General features: G+C 41.3%; 2 protein-coding genes across 3 annotated transcripts in view; both read right to left on the bottom strand.

The window, feature by feature from the left end:
- Positions 1-1,721, bottom strand: part of prickle3 (prickle homolog 3) — a 50,874-nt gene extending 49,153 nt beyond the window's left edge. Inside the window, exon 1 of the mRNA XM_036988513.1 lies at positions 1,314-1,721. Within this exon, the coding sequence (XP_036844408.1) occupies positions 1,314-1,355 (42 nt within the window). The 5' untranslated portion in view covers positions 1,356-1,721. The remainder of the gene's footprint in view (positions 1-1,313) is intronic.
- A 7,809-nt stretch (positions 1,722-9,530) lies between these two features.
- plp2 (proteolipid protein 2) lies at positions 9,531-19,553 on the bottom strand. 2 transcript variants are annotated; one of them, XM_021616454.2, is made up of 5 exons: positions 19,133-19,553; positions 12,510-12,665; positions 12,147-12,245; positions 11,868-11,982; positions 9,531-10,800 (listed from the first exon to the last, which is right to left on the bottom strand). In XM_021616454.2, the coding sequence occupies exons 1-4, from the start codon at positions 19,226-19,228 to the stop codon at positions 11,878-11,880; spliced, it is 456 nt and encodes a 151-aa protein (XP_021472129.1). In that variant the 5' UTR covers positions 19,229-19,553; the 3' UTR covers positions 9,531-10,800; positions 11,868-11,877. The 2 variants fall into 2 exon arrangements, with proteins under 2 accessions (XP_021472129.1, XP_021472128.1); XM_021616453.2 differs by having other exon boundaries at positions 11,886-11,982.
- Between the last annotated feature and the right edge of the window lie 2,957 nt (positions 19,554-22,510).

The raw sequence follows: 22,510 nt of genomic DNA, 5'->3' as shown, positions 1-22,510 counted from the left end.
TGTCGTCGTCAATAGGGATTTAATACAAGTACTTCAGTGTGGGATGTATTTTCTGCAAAGAATGCTTTTATTGCTTCCAGAAAATGTATCCTCTCTTTGACTAAGAGAGGCTGACACCAACTAAACTCACCAGCTGGCTTACTGTGTTATGTCTTGACCTCAAAACCACGCTTTCAAGTGATTCATAACAAAACTGAGTAGGCATAATTCTGCAGCTTTTGCATGTCTTAACTACCGGTGTTTTTAGCTTCCATTGGGAGGATTGCTTCAGGCTACTAAAATGACGCTGACTAAAAGCTTTATTCACATTTTGGAAGCTCCTGCAGAGGAAAGGAGACACGTACTCCCTGGATATGCCTTTTTATGTGCCTTCTTGAAATTGCAATAATAACTCTTTAAAATGTATATGTATGAATGTCTTATATAATGTCCACATACCATTTCACCTTCTACTGAAGTTCTTATAGAAATCGATACTGTAGAGACAGAGCAGTCATGAATACAGCAGACCCTAAATGGGACCATAGTGTGGATCTGTTGTGTGTGGCGAGTTCCACATGCCAACAGCCCAGTATAATTATAGTGTGATTCACTTTTAAGGGCATTGGAAATGCTCCAAGTATGCTAGAAGCCAGATGTTTAGTATAACAACAGCTATACTAGTCCATGACTGAATGGTTCAACTCCCTTACTGAAAAAAAAATTCCTCCCTGGCACTAGTCATAGGTGCAAACTCAAATGCATTGGTGAGAAAATGTTCTTAAATAAAAACATTTTTAAAGACTACCTTGCCTTTGAGCAACAAGTGTGTGTACATTTAAAAAATATGAGTGTGTGTCACACAGATCTCCCTAAGAGTGTGCTGGCTGGGGTCGGTGAGTGGAAGGCTATACTTTGGGCTATAAGTTGCCTGCCTAACCTGTGCAGGTAAATGCCAATGACGTAGGTGACCGTACGCCCCTCCCACGCAACCATGATTCATCTCAACTCAGAAAACAAAGAATGGAATTCTGTAAACTAAATCAAGAGAAGTAAAGCAACTTGTCCAATTATATCATAACGCATAGGCAGGTCTATAACCAATCCGAATAACACAACGTTAGCAAAAAAAACAACCACATAGCCTATTTAGTTCTGCCAACTTTGATTATCTTTATTTGTAAGTAATTAACTAGATATAATAGCTTTTCGAAGTGTATGTCAATAATGTCTTAAGTACGTTCCAGAAAACAGTAGGCCTATACCACGGACTGAAAAACAAAAAAAAAACGAAGTACAATGTTTTAACCTGTAGTTCTGGCCATTCTACTTACCGAGCGATTCGACCGTCGTTTTTTAGATCCGCGCTTGAACATGTCGATGGTTAAAGAACAAGCGGCTTCGTTGTTTCCAAATAGTCTGGGAGAGTATTTAAATAGGTAGATACATGAAGCATCTAAATTCACATAACGTAAAATATGTTCCGATAATCTGTGTCCCAAATACAGTACCAAAATTGTACAAACACCCTCTTCTTGGAGTTTTACGCAGTCAATTTGCTGGAGTCGTCTGAAAATTACTGACGCATACGTAAGCACGCTACACCGAGATGACTGCACTTATTGAGCACGGATGAACACTGTACTGGCGTTGAGGTTCTTCAATATTGCCCATCTGTTGCAATAATAAGAAAACACTCGGGCCATGAGGAGTCAACTTTTTAAAGGTAGAGTGCACCAGGGGCATCATGCACCCCAAAACATCTGAAGGGGAACAAAGTACATGAGGATGGCTGCAGGGTGGTCCTGAAGGGGGCTAGGCCCCCCGCCCATAATTGAGAATTTCGCATTTTTTCAAATACCTATAATCATTATGCTTAAGTCTATGTAAAATATGTATATTTTCCTGCATATCTAAGCATAACTCTTGAGCTGTCTGTAGCCTGGTGGCATTTTTTTTTAAAAGAAGGTAAATATGTGTTTTGAATACTCCATACACTCCTCTTGCTGGGTTAGGCGCCACTGTAGCTCCGCTGAATCCACGGCGTTTTTAAGTATTCTGTAATGAATACTCAGCGAGAAAAATGTGTAGATTCATGCGTAGAGCGCGGCAGATGTTTATTACGCCTTCACAGAGGGCAGGAATCATGGTCGCAGGCAATGGTCAAACACAGGTTGGTAGTCAAATACAATCAATACCGCACAACCATACAAACAGAAAGAACTAAACTAAAGTAAATAGGGAGCTGATGAGACCAGGTGAGAAATGAACACAGGTGAAATCAATGAACAAAAATGAAAGACAGGGCTACATTCCAGAACACAAAGAAACAGGGCTACGTTCAAGAACACAATGAAAAATAACACAAGGTTGACTAAGAAAAGAAAAGCAGAACCTTACAATATGCTTCTGCTAAAATCTGGGTAAAAGATTTAAATGCATGTGAGTCATATTCAGTACATTTAGTTATTGCTTGCTTTAGAAGGTCTTCAACCTTTTCTTGCCCAGGGAACCCTGCCCAGGGAAACCAGTGACTCCCATAATATGTTTGCAAAACATTTTTCTTTCCACATGTCTTGTCTTACCATCCGATGAAGGATAATGGCAAGGACAAGTAATCAGCATTTGAAAATGAATAGATCTGGTAGGTAAACAGTTTTTTCATTATTAGTCAAACAATATCTCACAACCATACAAACAGAACCTTACAGTACCCCCCCCCCCCCCCCCCCCCCCCCCCATCTCTGGGTCGAGGATGTCTTGATCGGGGGCCCAGGACCGGTCTTCAGGCCCATAACCTTCCCAGTCCACTATGTAGTGGATGCGACCTCTCAGGCATTTGGAATCAAGGACGGCCTGAATGGCGTAGGCAGGTTCCCCTCCAACGTCCAACGGTGGGGGCGCACTGCGGGTAGAGACTGGAGGGTGAAGAGGACTGGAGATGACCGGTTTTAACAGAGACCCATGGAAGGACGAGGAGATTTTTATACTGATGGGGTAACTGGAGGCGGTACGTTACAGGGTTGATGCGATGTGTTATCTTGAAGGTACCATTGAAGCGAGGACAGAACTTTTTGCAGGGGAGGTGGATGTCTCTGGTAGAGAGCCACACATGCTGCCCGATATGAAAGAGTGGCGTAGGTCGGTGGCATCTGTCGGCAAAGCGTTTCTGGGTATTAGAGGCTTCCTGCAGATGACTGTGAGCGGTCTCCCATTCCCGCTCACTACGCTGAAACCGGTCATCGACAGCTGGGACAGTACCAGGCTACACCTGGCACTGGGAAACATGGGGGGGTTGATAACCAAGGACACACTGAAATGGAGTAAGGAGGAGGGATGAGTGCATGAGTGAGTTCTGAGCGTATTTGGCCCAGGCCGTATACCGACTCCAGTCATGTGGAGAGGCAGAACATTGTTGCCGGAGATACTTCCCTATTTCTTGGTTCAGGTGTTCCGTCTGCCCGTTGGTCCGGGGGTGGTACCCGGAGGAGAGGCTGAGGGCGACCCCCAGTCGGTCACAGAAAGCTCGCCACACCCGGGAGACAAACTGGGGCCCGCGGTCAGAGACAATGTCCTCCGGGAATCACATACAGATGGAACACCTGCTGAAACATACACTCAGACAATTCCATGGTGTTAGGTAAATGAGGAAGGGGAACCAGACGACACATTTTTGAAAAACGGTCCATGACAAGGATGGTGGTGTTACTAGAGGATTCAGGAAGGCCTGTGATGAAGTCAACTGCTATGTGGGACCAGGGTCTGTGAGGGATTGGCAAAGGTTGAAGCTTCCCGGAAGGGAGATGAGGGATTCTTCTTCGAAGAAGAAGAAGGATGAATGAAACCGTTTGAGTGATTCATCAAATGTAGTTCTCCATTGCCTCATTTTCTGGGATAGATAGGGGGTAAACACAGTCCTTCAGTGGGGACACTACAGGGAGTAAGTCAATAGCACAGTCTCCTGGGCGATGTGGTGGCAGAGTGGAGGCCTTGACTTTGCTGAAGACATTTCTGTACTGGACGTATTCAGATGGTATGGTGGGTGGCACTGCTGAGGCAGAGTCCTCAATGGTGGTGGCTCTACAGGGTAGGCTGAGACAACTGGAGAAGCAGGTAAAGAGCAGGACAGTAGTTCACCTTGTTACCATGAAATGGCAGGTTCACGACGACAAAGCCAGAGGTGTCCAAGGATGAGTGGCTGTTTGGGGGATGAGAGTTCCATGAGTTGAATGGTTTCGGTGTGGAAGACGCCAATCTGGAGGGTGACGCTCTGTGTCAGGTGCGTGATGAAGCCCGTGCCCAATGGCTGCCCGTCCAGGGTGTTAATCCTTAAGGGAGGAGTGACAGGTGTTAGATCAATGTCAAGGTCTTGTACTAGCTGGTGATCAATAAAATGACCTGCTGCTCCCGAATCTATCAAGCCTTCTACGTACTTGCTAACCCCCTTCACGGTTATCAATACTGGGATGGAGAATTGCTTCTGGGAGATATTTAGAAATAAGGACACGGCTACCTGCATGGCAGCGGAGGGACCCTTTCTCATCCCTCCGTGGGGGGGGGGCGAACAGGGCAATGGCTGAGTAGATGATCTTTCCCTCCACAGTATAGGCAGAGCCCTTCTTGGATCCGCTTTTGACTTTGATACACGAGAGAGGAGCATGGCCCAACTGCATGGGCTCTGTAAGACTCGGACGGGATGACGGAATCATGGAAAGAGAAGGTTTCGGATTCCTGGGTGGCAGAGTTCTTCGGCGGTCGGCGGACATACCAATGTATTGATTTAAATCCTGAAGGTCATCTCTACAGGCCAGCTCCGCCTGAAGTTCCCTTTGAGCCCTCTTCGGTAGCCGGTAAGTAAAGCAGCCTCATTCCATCCACTCCCTGCAGCCTTGGTGCGGAACTCGAGGGCATACTCGGCAGCTGAATTGCATCCTTGTTGAAGTTCTATGAGGAGGTCTTCTATAGGACGACCGGAGGGAGAATGATCAAATACCTTTTTTTTCACCTTTATTTAACCAGGTAGGCCAGTTGAGAACAAGTTCTCATTTACAACTGCCACCTAGCCAAGATAAAGCAAAGCAGTGCGACAAAAACAACACAGAGTTACACATGGGATAAACAAACGTAGAGTCAATAACACAATAGAAAATCTGTATACAGTTTGTGCAAATGAAGTAAGGAGGAAAAGCAATAAATAGGCCAATAGTGGCAAAGTAATTCAATTTACATTGGAGTGATAGATGTGCAGATGAGGATGTGCAAGTAGAAATACAGGCGTGCAAAAGAGCAGAAAAACAAATATGTGGATGAGGTAAGTAGTTGGTTGGATGGGCTATTTACAGATGGGCTGTGTACAGCTGCAGTGATCGGTAAGCTGCTCTGACAGCTGAGGTTTAAAGTTTGTGAGGGAGATATAAGTCTCCCACTTCAGTGATTTTTGCAATTCGTTCCAGTCATTTCCAGCAGAGAACTGGAAGGAAAGGCGACCAAAGGGGGTGTTGGCTTTGGGGATGACCAGTGAAATATACCTGCTGGAGCGCGTGCTACGGTGACCAGTGAGCTGAGATAAGGCAGAGCTTTACTTAGCAAAGACTTATAGATTACCTGGAGCCAGTGGGTTTGGCGACGAATATGTAGTGAGGACCAGCCAACGAGAGCATACAAGTCGCAGTGGTGGGTAGTATATGGGGCTTTGGTGACAAAACAGATGGCACTGTGATAAACTGCATCCAATTTGCTGAGTAGAGTGTTGGAGGCTATTTTGTAAATGACATCTCCGAAGTCAAGGATCGGTAGAATAGTCAGTTTTACAAGGGTATGTTTGGCAGCATGACTGAAGGATGCTTTGTTGCGAAGTAGGAAGCCGATTCTAGATTTAACTTTGGATTGGAGATGCTTAATGTGAGTATGGAAGGAGAGTTTGCAGTCTAGCCAGACACCTAGGTATTTATAGTTGTCCACATATTCTAAGACAGAACCGTCCAGAGTAGTGATGCTAGTCGGGCGGGTGCGGGCAGCGATCGGTTGAAGAGCATGCATTTAGTTTTACTAGCATTTAAGAGCAGTTGAAGGCCACGGAAGGAGTGTTGTATGGCATTGAAGCAAGTTTGGAGATTTGTTAGCACAGTGTACCTCTTTGAAGAGGCGGTGTCCCAATCCAGTGCTTTGCCTGTGAGTAGAGACAACAAAATCGACTCTGCTCTTGTCGGTGAAGAAGTTAGTGGGGTTGTGCTCAATGTATTTGCTGCATTGTGTAAGAAATCCCTGACATTTCCCAGGTATACCGTCATATTTTACAGGCATGGGTATGAACGAAGGAGGGCTATGGGTTTTGATACCGGGCATCGGAGGAGTAGGGATAGGCTGGCGGAGAAGATGTACAATTTCCTCCATAAGCTCCACTTGCTGGGTTAGGCTCCGCTGTAGCTCTGCTGAATCTATTCAGTTTTTAGGTGAGGTATTCGAATGAATACTCAGGGAGAAAAAGATGTAGATTCACACGCAGAGCGTGGCAGATGTTTATTATGCCTTCGCAGAAGGCAGGAATTATGGTCGCAGGCAATGGTCAAACACAGGTAGGTAGTCAAAAACAAACAATACCTCACAACCATGCCAACAGAAAGAACTGAACTATAGTGGAAGTCGGAGTTTACATACACTAAGGTTGGAGTCATTAAAACTCCCTTTTCAACCACTCCACAAATTTCTTGTTAACAAACTATAGTTTGTGCCTCTTTGCTTAACATCATGGGAAAATCAAAAGAAATCAGCCAAGACCTCCACAAGTCTGGTTCATCCTTGGGAGCAATTTCCAAACACCTGAAGGTACCACATTTATCTGTACAAACAATAGTACGCAAATATAAACACCATGGGACCACGCAGCCATCATACCGCTCAGGAAGGAGAAGTGTTCTGTCTCGTAGATATGAACGTACTTTGGTGCGAAAAGTGCAAGGAAGAAGCCACTGCTCCAAAACTGCCATAAAAAAGCCAGACTACGGTTTGTAACTGCATATAGGGACAAAGATCATATTTTTTGATGAAATGTCCTCTGGTCTGATGAAACAAAAATAGAACTGTTTGGCCATAATGACCATCGTTATGTTTGGAGGTAAATGGGGAAGGCTTGCAAGCCGAAGAACACCATCCCAACCGTGAAGCACAGGGGTGGCAGCATCATGTTGTGGGGGTGCTTTGCTGCAGGAGGGACTGGTGCACTTCACAAAATAAATGGCATCATGAGGATGGAAAATTCTGTGGCTATATTGAAGCAACATCTCAAGACATCAGTCAGGAAGTTCAAGCTTGGTCGCAAATGGGTCTTCTAAATGGACAATGACCTCAAGCATACTTCCAAAGTTGTGGCAAAATGGCTTAAGGACAACAAAGTCAAGGTATTGGAGTGGCCATCACAAAGTTGGGACCTCAATCCTATAGAAAGTGTGTGGGAAGAACTGAAAAAGTGTTTGCGAGCAAGGAGTCCTACAAACCTGACTCAATTACACCAGCTCTGTCAGGAGGAATGGGACAAAATTCACCCAACTTATTGTGGGAAGCTTATGGAAGGCTAACCGAAACATTTGACCAAAGTTAAACAATTTAAAGGCAATGCTACCAAATACTAATTGAGTGTATGTAAACTTGTGACCCGCTGGGAATGTGATGAAAGAAATCGAAGCTGAAATAAATCATTCTCGCTACTATTATTCTGACATTTCACATTCTTAAAATAAAGTGGAGATCCTTACTGACCTGAGACAGGGAATTTTAAAAGTTAATGTCCAAGTCAAGAAAGCTTACCAGCAGCCAGCATCACTTGCCGCAACTGGTAATGTTACTCGTTGGTACTATTTCAGAGCCTTGTCAGATATTAGGAGTTGAGAACTAAAGTTCACATCGTTAGAAAATCGATATTTCCCTCTTTATAATAAAACATTTGTTTAGTCTGTTGTTGCTAGAGATATTCATAAAAACATTCAAGTAAAACATTTATAGTACATTTTCGAAGGCTGGTTTCCCCGGTTGAATACCCATGTTCTAAAGGCAGACCAGCTAAGATAGCTGGTCTTATCTGGTCTTAGCTGGTCTGCCTTCTGGCAAGGTTGGAAGACTTTAGGACATGGGTATTCAACCGGGGAACCCAGCCTTCGAAAATATGTATTATAAATGTTTGATTTGAATATTTTTATGAAGCTAGCTACTCTAACTTGATTGATAGCCTGAAATGGCTTCTTGGTAGCTAGTTATGAGGTTGGGAGATAGGTTCCCAATCTGGGCTAGCTAAAGCCGTCTTCATAAAACTGCTGAGGGGCTAGTAAAAAAAAGAAAAGAAGTGTCCCCTAAGGGGGATGATGCCTCTTGAGTGAACCACAGAGGAAGGTAACCTGATTGCAATACTGTGAAATTAATGAATCTTCTAAAAAATATGGGTTTTCTTCTAGCTGGGTACTCATACTAGGCCCTAGACATACCATACGCATCCCCTGACCAATCCAATCTCTGTTCCAACTTAGACCTACTGTACAGCATCTTTACATGAAAAAGTGACTATTCACAGGAGTTCATGTTAGGCCTATATACAGTATATTTTTACTTGAGCCAACTATGCACATATGGAGTTCCTGTAGGGGCCCCATTCCAACATGAATTTTCCCAGATTAAGACTTTGCCAGCTTGTGACACATATTTCTAGCATATTTTCTCACTATGATGAGACTAGGTATTAATGGTGGACTTTATTCTAATGTAATTTAAAATCTCTGTTGAAGTGTTTTTTCCAAATAATGGTCCAACATGAATGAAATTGTTTGACGCCAATGAGCAAACATTTTTGTATTAAGGAAGGAATAACTGATAAGTTGCACAAAAAATATATATATTATATTGGCCAGCATGCAAATGGTCAAAGAGGTTTAAGCCAGTATAACTCCCAGCACGGTGTGGGTACTTGTTGGATCAGCTGAAGGGTTGTTGGAGAATTTGGGAAAAGTAAAAGAAGAACCAGATATATATTTGTTTATGGTCTAACAAAAGGCCTACAAAGGCTCATGGGGTTTACTGAGGAGGATCAACCAAAGACAGTGAAAAAGGGCATGTGTTTATCTAGTTTCCTGAAAATCATACTAAATATGTTATTTAGGTCCAGTCAAAATCTAAATGATTAGTAATTGTTGATAGTGTTTTGCAGCATTCCATTTTATTGCGATTATTGGGCCCATTTGTGAAGAAAATAAAGTACAGAATGAACCCTGGTCATGTTGAAAGGGCAGCTGCTTCCATCTTGTGGTAGCTTTAAGAGACAGCCCTCAGGTCCTTGTACTTGTGCATGCCACAAACCAGTGTACACAGTTGTTAGCCTGGCTAACCAGAATCATTGCTCTGGCCAAACGCTACTCCAAGCCAAACGCTACTCCACGCCAACGGAGGTATGTAGCAAACGACAGAGAAGCAGAATAATTTAGTGGAAGTCATCAGGCTAGTAAGTACTATGTATATAACAACAATGTGATTATATAATTTGTAATAGCAGTTATTAGAGAGGTTCATAATTATTTAGAGAAACAAATGGCTTTTATTGTGCAAAGCATTGTGAATGCCTCAGTGTTTCAAAACACACAAAAAGGATGAAACAAGAAATAAAAAAATCCTGTTAGAAATAAAACAGAGGCCAAATTATACCTTGAAACATTAATTTTATATTTCGGAGGCAAGGTAGCATTTACTAAAGCATATTAAAATAACATATGGATCCTGAAATGCCAACCACACAATTGATAAAATAATCTTCTCTGCTAATTAATTTAACTGCTAATTCTAAATAAACAATTTTCTAAGAGTTTACTATAACCGCATACAGACTGTCTATATCCCTTAACAACGGTGCACTTACTGAGGTAACATTTCTCTTGTACAACACAAAATGGCATTAAAATATATTTTTTACCATTGGTTAAAAAAACACACAAATACAGGCAAGAAACACACAACCTGAGTTAGATTTGTGAAAACCAGGATGATGAAAACATGTGTGTTTCCTATGGCAAGAGTAGCCTACTAACGACAAGTTCTTTGGTGGCAAAGGAACATCTAACCTTACTATGGGGGCAGAATGAATTTGGCTAAATTTACGGCTAAATTTGACCAGCACAATTATAATATATTACAGCGCGAATATTGAGAGGGCTTTGCCGCTGAGGTGAAATGTTGATGAAGCAGAAAGATAGAATGCTGTTTGAAGTAATTTGTACTAAAACTGCAAAGGTAAACAGCTGATGTTACATTTTAATGTTTTATTAATCTGAGCACCTCTATGGATGTAATGCTACAATTTCATTACTAATAAACCAAACCTTTAGTAGTGGATGTAATACAAACAGACATCTTTTGACACATTAATTAATTAATTAATTAATTAATTAGATCAGAAAACAAATGTATGAAAACTGACCAAAGCTTTTCACCTCCTTATGCTGCATAATATTTACATCTTTCCCTTTTCGGTAGATGGTAGAATTGTACACAGAGACTAGAATAACCCTTTGTCAAGGGAATCCCTCCTTGAATTGACATAATTATTTTGAACACGCAGATCTCAATGCAGTAACATTCTCCTCTGGGTCAGCTATAGATGTACTGCAGATGTTTCTCTCTTCTGACCCTAACATTGGTTAATTGCTGCTATTAATCCTTTCATTTGAGCATCAAATTCCTTCCAATCTGCTGCACTTCTTTCTCTCTTCATTTTCGACTCCTCCTGCACAAACTTCCTTTTTCTTTTTTGGGGGGGGGGTATAGCTTTGAGTGCTTAAACTCTGTCGTCTGTAAACAAAGCAGAGAATAGAACAAATCAAATTAGGTGAGAAAATGTCTGTCAAAACTGTAGTTGGGTCGTTCCACGAAATGAGTGACTTGAGTCCCTTTGATATTTTAAGTAAAAATTGTGCACCAATATTGCATTTTAAATGCCCGTTAGATTAAATTAAGTGCCCTTTAATATAGACCACATGGAGAATTCAATAAATCAGATTTTCGATATAAAGACGTGCTAAAGTGCCAAAATTCAGCAATGTGGTTCAGATTGGCGCCCTCTGTGCACCCTCTGTGCACCCTCTGTGCACCCTCTGTGCACCCTCTGTGACTTCTAGGAAGATTTTAATCCACTTAACCCCAACATTTCTCCAAGTTTCCATTGTAAAGCCCTAGTTATTTTGTTGCTTTGACAAAGTCATTTCTGAAGATGATTATTTATTTATTTAATGTGATTCACTTACATCTGTCCCTCATATTAAGGTCAACCCTGTTACGTGAACTTAACTTAAAATCTTTTTGTCCATTTTCTGGTGTTTTGTGGTGGAAAACCGAGCAGGTCAAGCACAAAACAGGGTGGCCTAGTGGTTAGAGCGTTGGGCTAGTAACTGAAAGGTTGCAAGTTCAAATCCCTGAGCTGACAAGGTACAAATCTGTCGTTCTGCCCCTGAACAAGGCAGTTAACCCACTGCCGTCATTGAAAATAAGAATTTGTTCATAACGGACTTGCCTTTTTAAATAAAAGGTAAAATAAATAAAAACACTTCCACCCTGTTACCCATATAGACAGGACAATTTGTTTTTGTGAAGCTTGCATTGCTCATCTCTGTTTCACACAAGCTTCCATTTCCCCTGTCAAAAGGGGATTTATGGCTGATTTAAGATGAAATCGTGAACCTTGTTACTATCTCCCCTGTTACTTTATTTGGCACTTACTATAGTCATTTTTATTTATTTAACCTTTTGCGATGAGAAAATGTGTTTTTTATGAAGTTGAACAAGTGCTCTTTATGACAGAATGTTCAAATTACCAAGGCACCGAATTGGTAGAACGACCCAGTTCATAGCAAAGCTGCAACCTTATCTAAATCACCCACCAGTGGGCGCTGCTGTGTGCTGCCTGGTGCTCTTGATGACCAGAAAGATGGTGTAGGCATCATAGGAAAACAGGATCCCAGCCAGCAGGCCAAACACCTAAGGGAATGGAATAACTGTTAATATAAACATATTCTAAGCACCAAGTTCTACTTTTCAGTGATTAATTGGTCTGACGTATTGGAGAGCTGAAGAAGTAGGAAATTTGATGCTCTAGTTTGTTTCTATTAAAATATCTCAGGATGGTTAGACATTTGACTCACCCCTCCTGCAATACGGGCGCCGTCCCCGGCTCCACCAATCACACAGATCAGAGAGGTGATAAGGTACAGGGCTGCACCAATAGCAGCACGGATAAGATCCTGAGAGGAAGAGACCAACATTAGTGAATGATTGTACTTCTAATGGCACTTGGAAAGTCCATGGGTTACTGTCTGTTTTTATGAATGTATCTATAATTTGTGCATGTGCTTCTCTTTCTCTGTGTGTGTGTCTCTCTAGGTATGTGTGTGTGTGTGTGTGTTTGTCTCTCTAGGTATGCGTGTCTAGGTGTGTGTGTGCGTGCGTGCGTGTTTGTGTGTGTGTGTCTAGGTGTGTGTCTGTGTAAACATATATACTGTACTCACACTCCAGACCCAGTTGACCACCTGGATGGACTTGTCCATTTCCATCATGAAGACGACAAAGAAGATGATGGCGAACACCATCTCACAGATGGCCACTGCAGAATAACCTCCATACAATGATGCAGCATAGCAGATTAGGATAATAAAACTGATGAGCTGAAAGAAAATGACAGACAATTCATTTGGGGGAAAGGTAGAGTGAGAGAAAGAGGAGAGAGAGAAAAAGCCTGCATGAAAATATTCAGTGTAATATGTTTATAAAGGTACTTAGAAAATGCCAAATCTGTAGGGCAAAAAATGCTTTTATGCTCAATTAATCTGTAGCCGAATTGCTTGAATTTGGTATGTTATTCATAACATTTCCTTTTTAGGAAATTACTGCTACGTATCCCAGAATCCTTGGGGAACGTCTCACTGTAGTTTACAACAAACTAACAATTTGGCTCCAGATTCCTCCCTTTCCTTTGAATTAGCAGTTCAGGTTGAATGACATGATTAAAACTCATCCCAGACAGCAGATCAGCAGTGATAGGAACAGTCATCTCAGAGTCATTTCCACCACATGAAGATGGTATGACAGTTGACTTAAGACCATATTTTATCCACGATAGTCTTCTACTCCAAGACCCAGGCTGAGTGAGACCAGGGGGCAGCAATGTCAAATGGACAGACACCATCACTGCCATGTCACACACAAACACTAGCATCTCCCACATCAAACAGGACACAATAAACACCGTCTATACGGGGTTAAAGACCCTGTGGTGATGCAACGAAGTACACAAACAACCGAGGCTGTCACAAAACACATGCAACAAAAAACATAGTAGTTAACATAGCCAATCAGTTTAGAAGCCGATATCACACTGGGTAGTTTCCCAGTGCTGGGATTGATCTTTTTTATCCTAAACATTTACATGTCTTTCTTTAACATGTTGCTTTAATTGTATTTACAGAGGGGACTGTAACAAGTCAAGAATGCATTTTTCCATCAGAAAAAAAAATCGGCTGGCATTCCCTTCAGTCCATTCCAGTGAAATAGGGTCAGTGTGGAGAGTACATAAACTTGGACAGCCCACAGTGTAGCAGCAACACCAGCCCTTACTGAATCTCTCTATTGTTGCTGCTGTTGAGCTATGATTCTGGGTGGGTAGATATATTTAAATACAACCACAGGCAAGTTTTGAAAGAATGGTCACATTTCATGGTGAAACTTGACATCACAAAGCCTTTGTGAGGATGACAAAGATGTTACTGACTTAGATGTTCAGGGAAGATATTGGAGATTGTCAACTTTGCTTGCAGTTGCAAAGCTACCCTTTTTTCATTGATTTGAGGGATAAAATAATTATATTGGCTATATATGAACTGGCTTACTGCCACAGAGCAGTAAGCTAAGTTAGGGCAAACCCAGTCAAAAGTGTGGTAGTAGCCTACAGATGATGCAATAAGGTGCCCCCTCCCCCCTTCCCGGCACACATCAGTGCTTCGTGTGTTCCAGAGACTGGCACGAGCTGCCTCTGTGCACTTGTGGGGTGGCCGGGGCGAGGGGCCTATACAATGAGGCTCTATTCTATTCTGGCCTCAGCCAGCTGCTCTAAGGGTAACCGGCTAATGAAGAGGCCGTCACATGGAGAAACACCCACTATCCAAAAGCCCTTCACAACAAAAAAAGGGCCTGCGATGTTGACATCTCACTGTTACACCACAGGAAAAACTGCTCCATTTCTGACCAGACTGAAGACCCAGATGGAATCTGTTCAGTCCTCCATATGCTGACTATGGAAAATGACCAATATTTTGTCAATGATTACAGTCAATATATTAACAATCTAAAAACAGGAGCAGAGTGGCAACCAAAAACACAGAGAGATGTAACTATACACACAATCTCACACACAAAGAAATGCCAGGAAAAGCTCAACTGATGTTTCAATGGAACTAGCTTCTCTGAATAGTATCGGGATGAGAGGCAAAATACCATTTCTAAGCACAGTAATAGGAACAGAACAAGCTACTGCAATGCCTACATTACTCAGCTTACATGAAACGATTGCTCATCATCCAGGGAGAGTCACACTGACTATGTTTCACTTTGACATTAGCTAGCTTTCACAGAAGCATGTTCAAACCCAATGAACCAATTAATTGTTTGCGCTACAAAAGGTAAAAAGCATATCAAACATTCTTCGTCCCAATTAAGTTTCTATGTGAGAATTGGCAGAACAATCTGAGATACCAAAAATATTTTGGGGCTATGCTGGCATGGAATCACCCTTTTGGAATATGGCTTCCATAGGCCCATTTAAGTTCAGAAGCCATGTACCATAGTGTCAGTGTCAATCCTTTACAGTACATGGGGTTACTATGAAACGGTGGGTGAGGAAATGAGTATTTCCCGACTGATTAATGATGGTACTTCCTGTGTATCTCACATCACATGATCCTCCTCTTCCTGCTGGAGTATTCTTTGCTCTGTATGAACTACAGTATGTAAACTGTCTGAGACATCTACCATCTCTCGTCCTGTGACTTTCATACTTTCTCCCGGGCTGTTGTGATGCTCCACAAGGGGGGTCATCCAACTGACCTGTCTCCAGCAAGGTGTGAAACTGTCCTTGAATGCCAAGCCAGGTCATATAGAGTTGCAATATAAGCGATTCCTGCATTCTTTATCCCAGGCTGCAGCAACCTCACACATCTCTGGAATTTCCATTACCTCTGCAAAGCACTGAAACACTGACCTCTGGGATCTGAGTCTAGGAACCCCCTTGCTAAAATAAACTCTACACATACACTACATGACCGAAAGTATGTGGACACCTGCTCGTCTAATATCTCATACCCAAATCATGGGCATTAATATGGAGTTGGTCCCCCTTTGCTGCTATTACAGCCTCCACTCTTCTGGGAAGGCTTTCTACTAGATGTTGGAACATTGCTGCGGGGACTTATTCAGCCACAAGAGCCGTAGTGAGGTCGGGTACTGATGTTGGGCGATTAGGCCTGGCTCGCAGTCGGTATTCCAATTCATCCCAAAAGTGTTCATCTGTCAAACCCAGAATCGTCCGTCTGACTACCAGATTGTGAAGCGTGATTCATCACTCCAGACAACGCGTTTCTACTGTTCTAGAGTCCAATGGCATTGAGCTTTACACCACTCCAGCCGACGCTTGGCATTGAGCATGGTGATCTTAGGCTTGTGTGCGGCTGCTCGGCCATGGAAACACATTTCATGAAGCTCCCAATGAACACTTCTTAACAGTTCTTGTGCTGACGTTGCTTCCAGAGGCAGTTTGGAACTCGGTAGTGAGTGTTGCAAACGAGGACAGAAGATTTGCAGTAATATTTTACACACACATGAATGCACCCATAAGCAATCATTTCTGATGAAAATGTGAAAAATTGGTGGATATAGGGTTTTGGAAAGAAACTCTTAACATTCTAGAAATCGCTAGAATTATATTCTGTTCCATTTTATGGGAAAGCTCAGTCTGTGAGTTACCACCCCCTTTAGAACAGAACACCTATCATACCCAATAGTGCTTATCTTTACAAAAGGAGAGATTCACCAGTGCTGACTTCTTAGGGCAATGACAACACTGAGCAACAAGATAGACAATCAGTATGCATGCAACAACTCCACCAGAGTAGTGGGATGGTCCTCTTCAATGCACTTAGGCATGGGTAACAAAGCCCCCAAAGGACACTTACTACCCTACAATACATCTCATGGATGTAGAGCACATTAAAAGGGGTCTACTGTGTACAAAGACACTTGGCCTGCTTGAAGTTATTCATGTCTATTCCTGGAGTGTTTTTACATACATCCTGGTTAACTCAATCCAGATGGGTTTAGCATAATGTTGAAGGAAAAAAAACGTAGTTTGATTGGCCTGTGCATAATTTTGGATGTCATCTGCAGTGCATTCCCCTTTCCATCAAACCATGTACCCACTTTGTCTCTCTCTGGTTGTGCTCAACAGTTGTGTTTGTTCTACATTTGATGGGCTCTTGTGTGGGCTGGATTTTAAATGTCCATATATGACTGGACATAGGCTACAGTTTGCTGCTAAACCTTTACTTGAATTTGGCCACAGTTACATGCTAAAACAGACCGGACAAGTCGCGTGCGCGAGCACTGCAAAATAAATGTACACATACATGTTATTCAATTATTGCACCCACACTGCTCGCGCGTGTCAGCAAGATCATGCATGGCCAGGTCGCTAAAATAGAAATTGGTTCTATTTGTGACGCTCAACGTGCTGCAAGTCTGTCCTCTTCCATCGGGTTTTCAGAAGCATATACCCACGTGGGGGATTGAAAGATGAACTTAGGTCCATTCCGGTCAGTTGTAGTAATGCTGTAAAGTTGGTTGCCAACTGCCATTAAAGTACAAAGAAGAAAAGCTATATAAAAGTCCAAAGAAGAAAAAGAAACGTGAAGGAAGGAGGATAGATGACGAGAAACAAATTCGGTTTACAGTTTTATCTGTGGATTAATTGTCAAAGTAGAGGACCTTGTGCATTTCAGGTAAAATAACAACCCAATGTTTATATACCAGGGCAAATAAACAAGCAACAGCAAGCTAACTAGCTAAATTGGCATAAATGTTTAATGCTTTTTGACCTGTCCCCAAATTAATATAATTGGTTCAGTGTTTGTTTTGATATTTCAACCTGTGTGTCCTGATTGCTTCTGGTGTGGGTGAACAAAATCAATGTGCGCGCAATGGTGCACGTGCATGTCCAGTTTGGTCAGCTTGTTAGTCTACATAACAAGGTTTTCATATTTTTTAAATTCTTATTCATTTTTCTATTTTTATTTGAAATTCAGTTTAAGTTCTTTTTAGACCTGATTTGCTAGTTAAAAAAAATAAAAAATCAGTGTTAGGGACAGAAAGCATGCGTGGGTAACAGGATCACAATTTTACTTAAGATTCTGATGATTATCCACATTTATTCAAAGTCAAATTTCGAAGTTGGTCCAAAAGTCAAATTTCATAGGCGTTTTCAAAAGCCTGGTTTGCTGCTGCAGCTGCCACTCCTTTATTTGGCTCCTCCTACATTAATTCCAAATAGTTAAATTAAGGATTCAGGTCTGGAATATCCCCATGAAATTGATTGAAATTAAATGGTTGGTATGCAGATGCGGCATGGACATTTCACCATTAAAATTTTAAGAATTATTATTTGTATTAATTGACAGTGAGAAATGTGAAGGGAGGGTGACCACAAAAAATGTATTGGTAAAGTAGAGGTAAAGAAAAACATCTGCAGAATGTGATTCGGATCTCCAACTCTGGATAAAATTGATCCAGGGGGGCGGGGCAGTTACCTAGGAGCCGCAGCCTCAGCCTTAATTTATAAAGTCAACCTCAATGTGACTTGGATTTAAAATGAATATTGTTGAGACCGGTACAAAAAAATATGGTGGAAGGAAAAGCTCTCTAGCCCATATACTAATCCAATGCTTTTTACATTTAGTAGTACATGTAAGAATCAAGTTAGCTACATTTTTTCCCCTGTTAGCTTGTGATAGTGATGCATAAATTAGGCCTATTTGAAACAATCATCTCCTGACCACATTTTTAACAGCCACATTCAGTAGCATGAACCCCCCCCCAAAAGCTTGAAACTCCCATTGAAAATCCCATTACAGTTTAGATCTTTTATCTGAACATAATTTATGATGGTTATTTTATTTTTGTTTGTTTTGGGGTCAAAGATAATAATTTCAGTATGGTTTTAGTTTTTTAGATGAGTTTGTTAATTATTTTATTTCAGTTTAAAAAAGAAGATTAGTTTGCATTTTAATTTCAGTTTACTATAATAACCTTGCTACATAACGGAACATTAATGAGCACAACATCAAAGAGGGGGAGCTTTACACATTTACAAGCTAGGTAGTAAATGTGTAAAAAAAATTCAGCACACCTTATCAATCTTAGGGAGAGGTCTGTCATCCTTCCATGACTAATTGTCACACATAATCATAACTCTCATGGATATCCTGTAGTATGTGACCCTATGTACACTGATTTTCAATCTAAACTGTCAGCATTTGAATGTTGCCTGCCAAATGAGGGGAGATTCACGCACAACACCACAGAAGTGACAGGTGGAAGCTCTTAACCCTTGGCCTACAAACCCAGCCCTTGGCCTGGCCCCTACCTCCAAGAGCACATGGTTCTCATTCTAGGTCCAGTTCCTTTAAGTCCAGATAACTGTGTCAACGATTTTAAAATGGCCCCATTCATTATCATGCCATGATCAAATCATTGGAATACCATCATGGAAATACTCACAGATCTGTATTGCAAAAACAGCTGTAGGTAAATGAACTACACCCACATAGCCTATTCAGTTATGATCTAAGATACATTTTTGTAAAGTAGTAGGTTTACTTATTGCTTAATAGAGGCCTATGCTAAGGTTATGAATGCAAACCTAAAGTAGTATGTCATCATAACAAGGATATATTCTAGGGAATTATATCATATTTCTAGAACAGAGCTTTCATTCATAGTTTGGAAACTCCTAGATAGCAGTACGTTTAGGTTGCAGCAGTAGTCTACTCCTTGTGTATAAGGCTTTAAGAGTAAATCGAAACAAACGTACTATTTCTGCAGCAAGAATAGTTCCTTTTCGGGTCTTCACGTAGCCCTTGAGTTTCTCCAGGCAGCCCGCAGCGACACTGGCCTCTGTATCAGCCATAACGAAATTAAATGTATAATTTACCAGTTAAGTATAATGGCTGAATATTGCAAAGTTGCACAACTCAACGAAGACACAAGTTACATTCAGTAAGGAAAAAGCGGACTGCTGTTGCCTCCTAACTTCGTTTTTTTTTCTTCTCTCCAACTTGCGACTCCTTCGAATGGGTGAGTAATGGCAACTTCCTGGACTAGAGAACAAAATTGGAAGGAGGGAGTAAAGACGGGCAAACGGGGCGTTGGCTTTAACTTTTCTCTAGAGATTTAGGTGGTGGTGGTGGAAGACAGTTTGCTCCAACTGTTGCTGTGATTATAACTGTTTCTGTGATTAATTTATGGAAGTTAATTATCGTTCATTAACATTATAGCCATCAGCAATATGTTTTCTCAAGTTCAGTGGGCAGAAACTAATGGAAAGCATTAGACATGTCCTATGCAGTTGCTGTGTGACAAGCCTCTCTTTGCTTTGGCAACACCGTCGATCGACTATGTTCTTGACAACGTAACTAGAACTGCCTGCCTACTGGTAGGCTGGTGCTGTTAGGCACATACGGGAACCACTTCGTAGTGCGCAGCTTTCTCACCCAGGGGTTGTGAACAGTTGTTTTTAGAGCAAACAGATTCGGAACAGTTGCCCATGGCTATGCATGACACGTTACCTTTTTGTAAAATGTGTTGTTTCATTTACTTTGCTCTATGCAGAATATAATTGTATTGTTCATGTATTGTTCATAAGAGGGGCAATCTCAGTGGTGTAGTGGAGGGTATACCCACTTATTTTTCAATAGGCATTGCCCGTACTCACTTAATCCATACTGATACTGATCAAAGTAGTGTCGTGTAGTGTACGCCCTATCAATTAATAGTGCTGATGGAACAGAATGTTTTTCTTAAAATGTTGATAAACTATTTCTTCACGTTTTAGGCACAGCAATGTGCACACGGGCAGTAGGCGAATTAATCCACAGAGATGGAAATATCCGTGAAAAAGAGGGGGGGGGGGGGGGGGGGGGATTTAAGATGCAACAACGATCTTGGGTTGCTAATATGATTACGATAATGCTTTTGGCTGCTAGCCAAGTAAAGAACATTTAAAGAAAATCTAGTTAACAGAACGCATATGAGTAAGTCTTTATAAAAACAATTGCCTGCACGTTTCTATATTTTTTGGCTACAGGCTACTTTGAAGCAACGTAAGACATGCCTCATAATATGAAGTAAAACGTCCAGGTTTCAAACAATTGAGGAACAAGGAAAATATAGCGATGCTAATGATAAGCCTAACCGTCTTCTCTATTAAACCTTAAATTGCTACAAAGTAGCCCATGCCTACCGGTCAGAATTATATAATTATTATTATTTGCATTAATCAAGTGGCCATTTATTTTGCAAACTACATCTCGTGCTACAGAAACAATGCTAATCAAATATAAAGGGTAACTACCTTCAAAAGTCTAAACTGTGAACAACCAATATGGGATTGATCATTCAGAGTGTATGTCACTGTTTCTCATATAATTTTCCACACAGGGCACATTTCCACAGCCACTTTAAAGGATTTGAAGATTTTCTGAATCATATGCTTTGAATATTTTACAAACACTGATAATGAAAATACATTACAATAGTAGCATTCTGGAAAACAGAGATATCATGCCATCGTGTGGCACAGCAGCAGGACTACATGTGCCAATAATAGAAGTTGTGTCACTCCATGGCTGCGTTTAGACACGCAGCCCAATTCTGATCTTTATTTCACTAATTGATCTTTTGACCAATCAGATTAGCTCTGGAAAAGTTCTGATGTGAAACAAACTGCTGTGATTGGTCAAAATACCAATTAAAAAAGATCACAATTGGGCTGCCTGTCTTAACGCAGCCCATGTAGCTGTCGTGTCTTTGTCTATGCCGGATTAAGTGATATGACATGCTATTCTATAAAATAATTTCTCTGTAATTAATATTACATGATTAAGCTAATCAGGTAGATGTAATTAACTAGAAAGTCGGGGCACCACAAAATAATGTTAATAGAGCTGTTATCTTTCGAATAAACTCTTAAAGTCATGGTCATCTACCTCAATAGCAGTCAATATTTAATCGTCACTTTATTTAGTCACATCTGAAAGTTGTAAATTCTTGGTTATCTTCACGAACCCTGGCTAACAAGTTGAATCAGCAATACAACCTTTTGTTTAATTATTTATCTACTAAATACCTAAAAATCACACAGAATTAAATCTACACAGAATGGATCATACATTGATTACAAGTGTCATAAAGGAAAACGTCCCTAGTGGACGGAACAGATATGGCGGCTGGTCACACAAAGAAAGGGGGTTGGGTTTTGAATGAAATAGCGGGAAGACTGAGGAACAAAAATATTTTGTGTCTCTATCGGGCCGTAGGCAGCTACTCTATCGTAAATACATAATATTGTGCATTCTAAATAACCGCCCATTTGGAAATAAATATATATTTACTCTGATCTGCGCTTCGATCGGTTGGTCGTAGATGGAAGGCCGGGTTGTCCTTTGAAGAATGACTGGTGGTAGAACGGGTACTTGGTAGTACCGTCGTCGTGTGGTAGAACAGTTACTCTGTCCGTCCTCTCCTAGCCCACGTCTACAGTTTCTGCGCTAACGCAATGGCTAGGAGGTATCACTTCTTTAGTGAATAAGAGTTCAAAGTTCATACCAAGTTGCCATGCTATATTCTGGCTGGTATAGTCAAAATTCATCCTTCCGACGTGTAGGTCGTCACCTTCACGTTGAGATTCAATGCTAATTTCGTTAGCGTGAGCTCTGGTTGAACGGCAGGAAACTGAGGTTGGCTTAGTTCTGTAGGTGGTCTTTGTCCTTTCAACGTGGGGACCGCAAGTCCTCACATCCTTGGAACAGGAAGTTACATTTTCGTCAACGGGTTTATATAGTGGTGAAAGAAGGGCGTGTTTCATAGTTTACAACCAAAGTCTGTTCACTTGGGCGGGGCCTCTGAGTGAGCAGAGTTTCTCTATGACAAACCGTTCTCTCATTTAAGAAGCTAAAATTGCATTTAATCTTTTCACAAATAATTTTATATTTAAACATTTAAATTGCATAGCAATTCCATGTGAATCTGATAACTAGAATGTGTCGACTTTCCAAGATTCAGTTTGTCATCCTGTCATTAGTAATAATGTCTCAGACGCCAACTGATATGACATCATATTCATTAAGTACCAACGCATACAGTGCCTTGCGAAAGTATTCGGCCCCCTTGAACTTTGCGACCTTTTGCCACA

This window comes from Oncorhynchus mykiss, chromosome 9 (genome assembly GCF_013265735.2).
Source record: "Oncorhynchus mykiss isolate Arlee chromosome 9, USDA_OmykA_1.1, whole genome shotgun sequence".
NCBI classification, from domain to species: domain Eukaryota; kingdom Metazoa; phylum Chordata; class Actinopteri; order Salmoniformes; family Salmonidae; genus Oncorhynchus; species Oncorhynchus mykiss.
The sequence above is the reverse complement of the archived record's forward strand: the minus strand, read 5'-3'. Positions and strand labels throughout refer to the sequence as shown.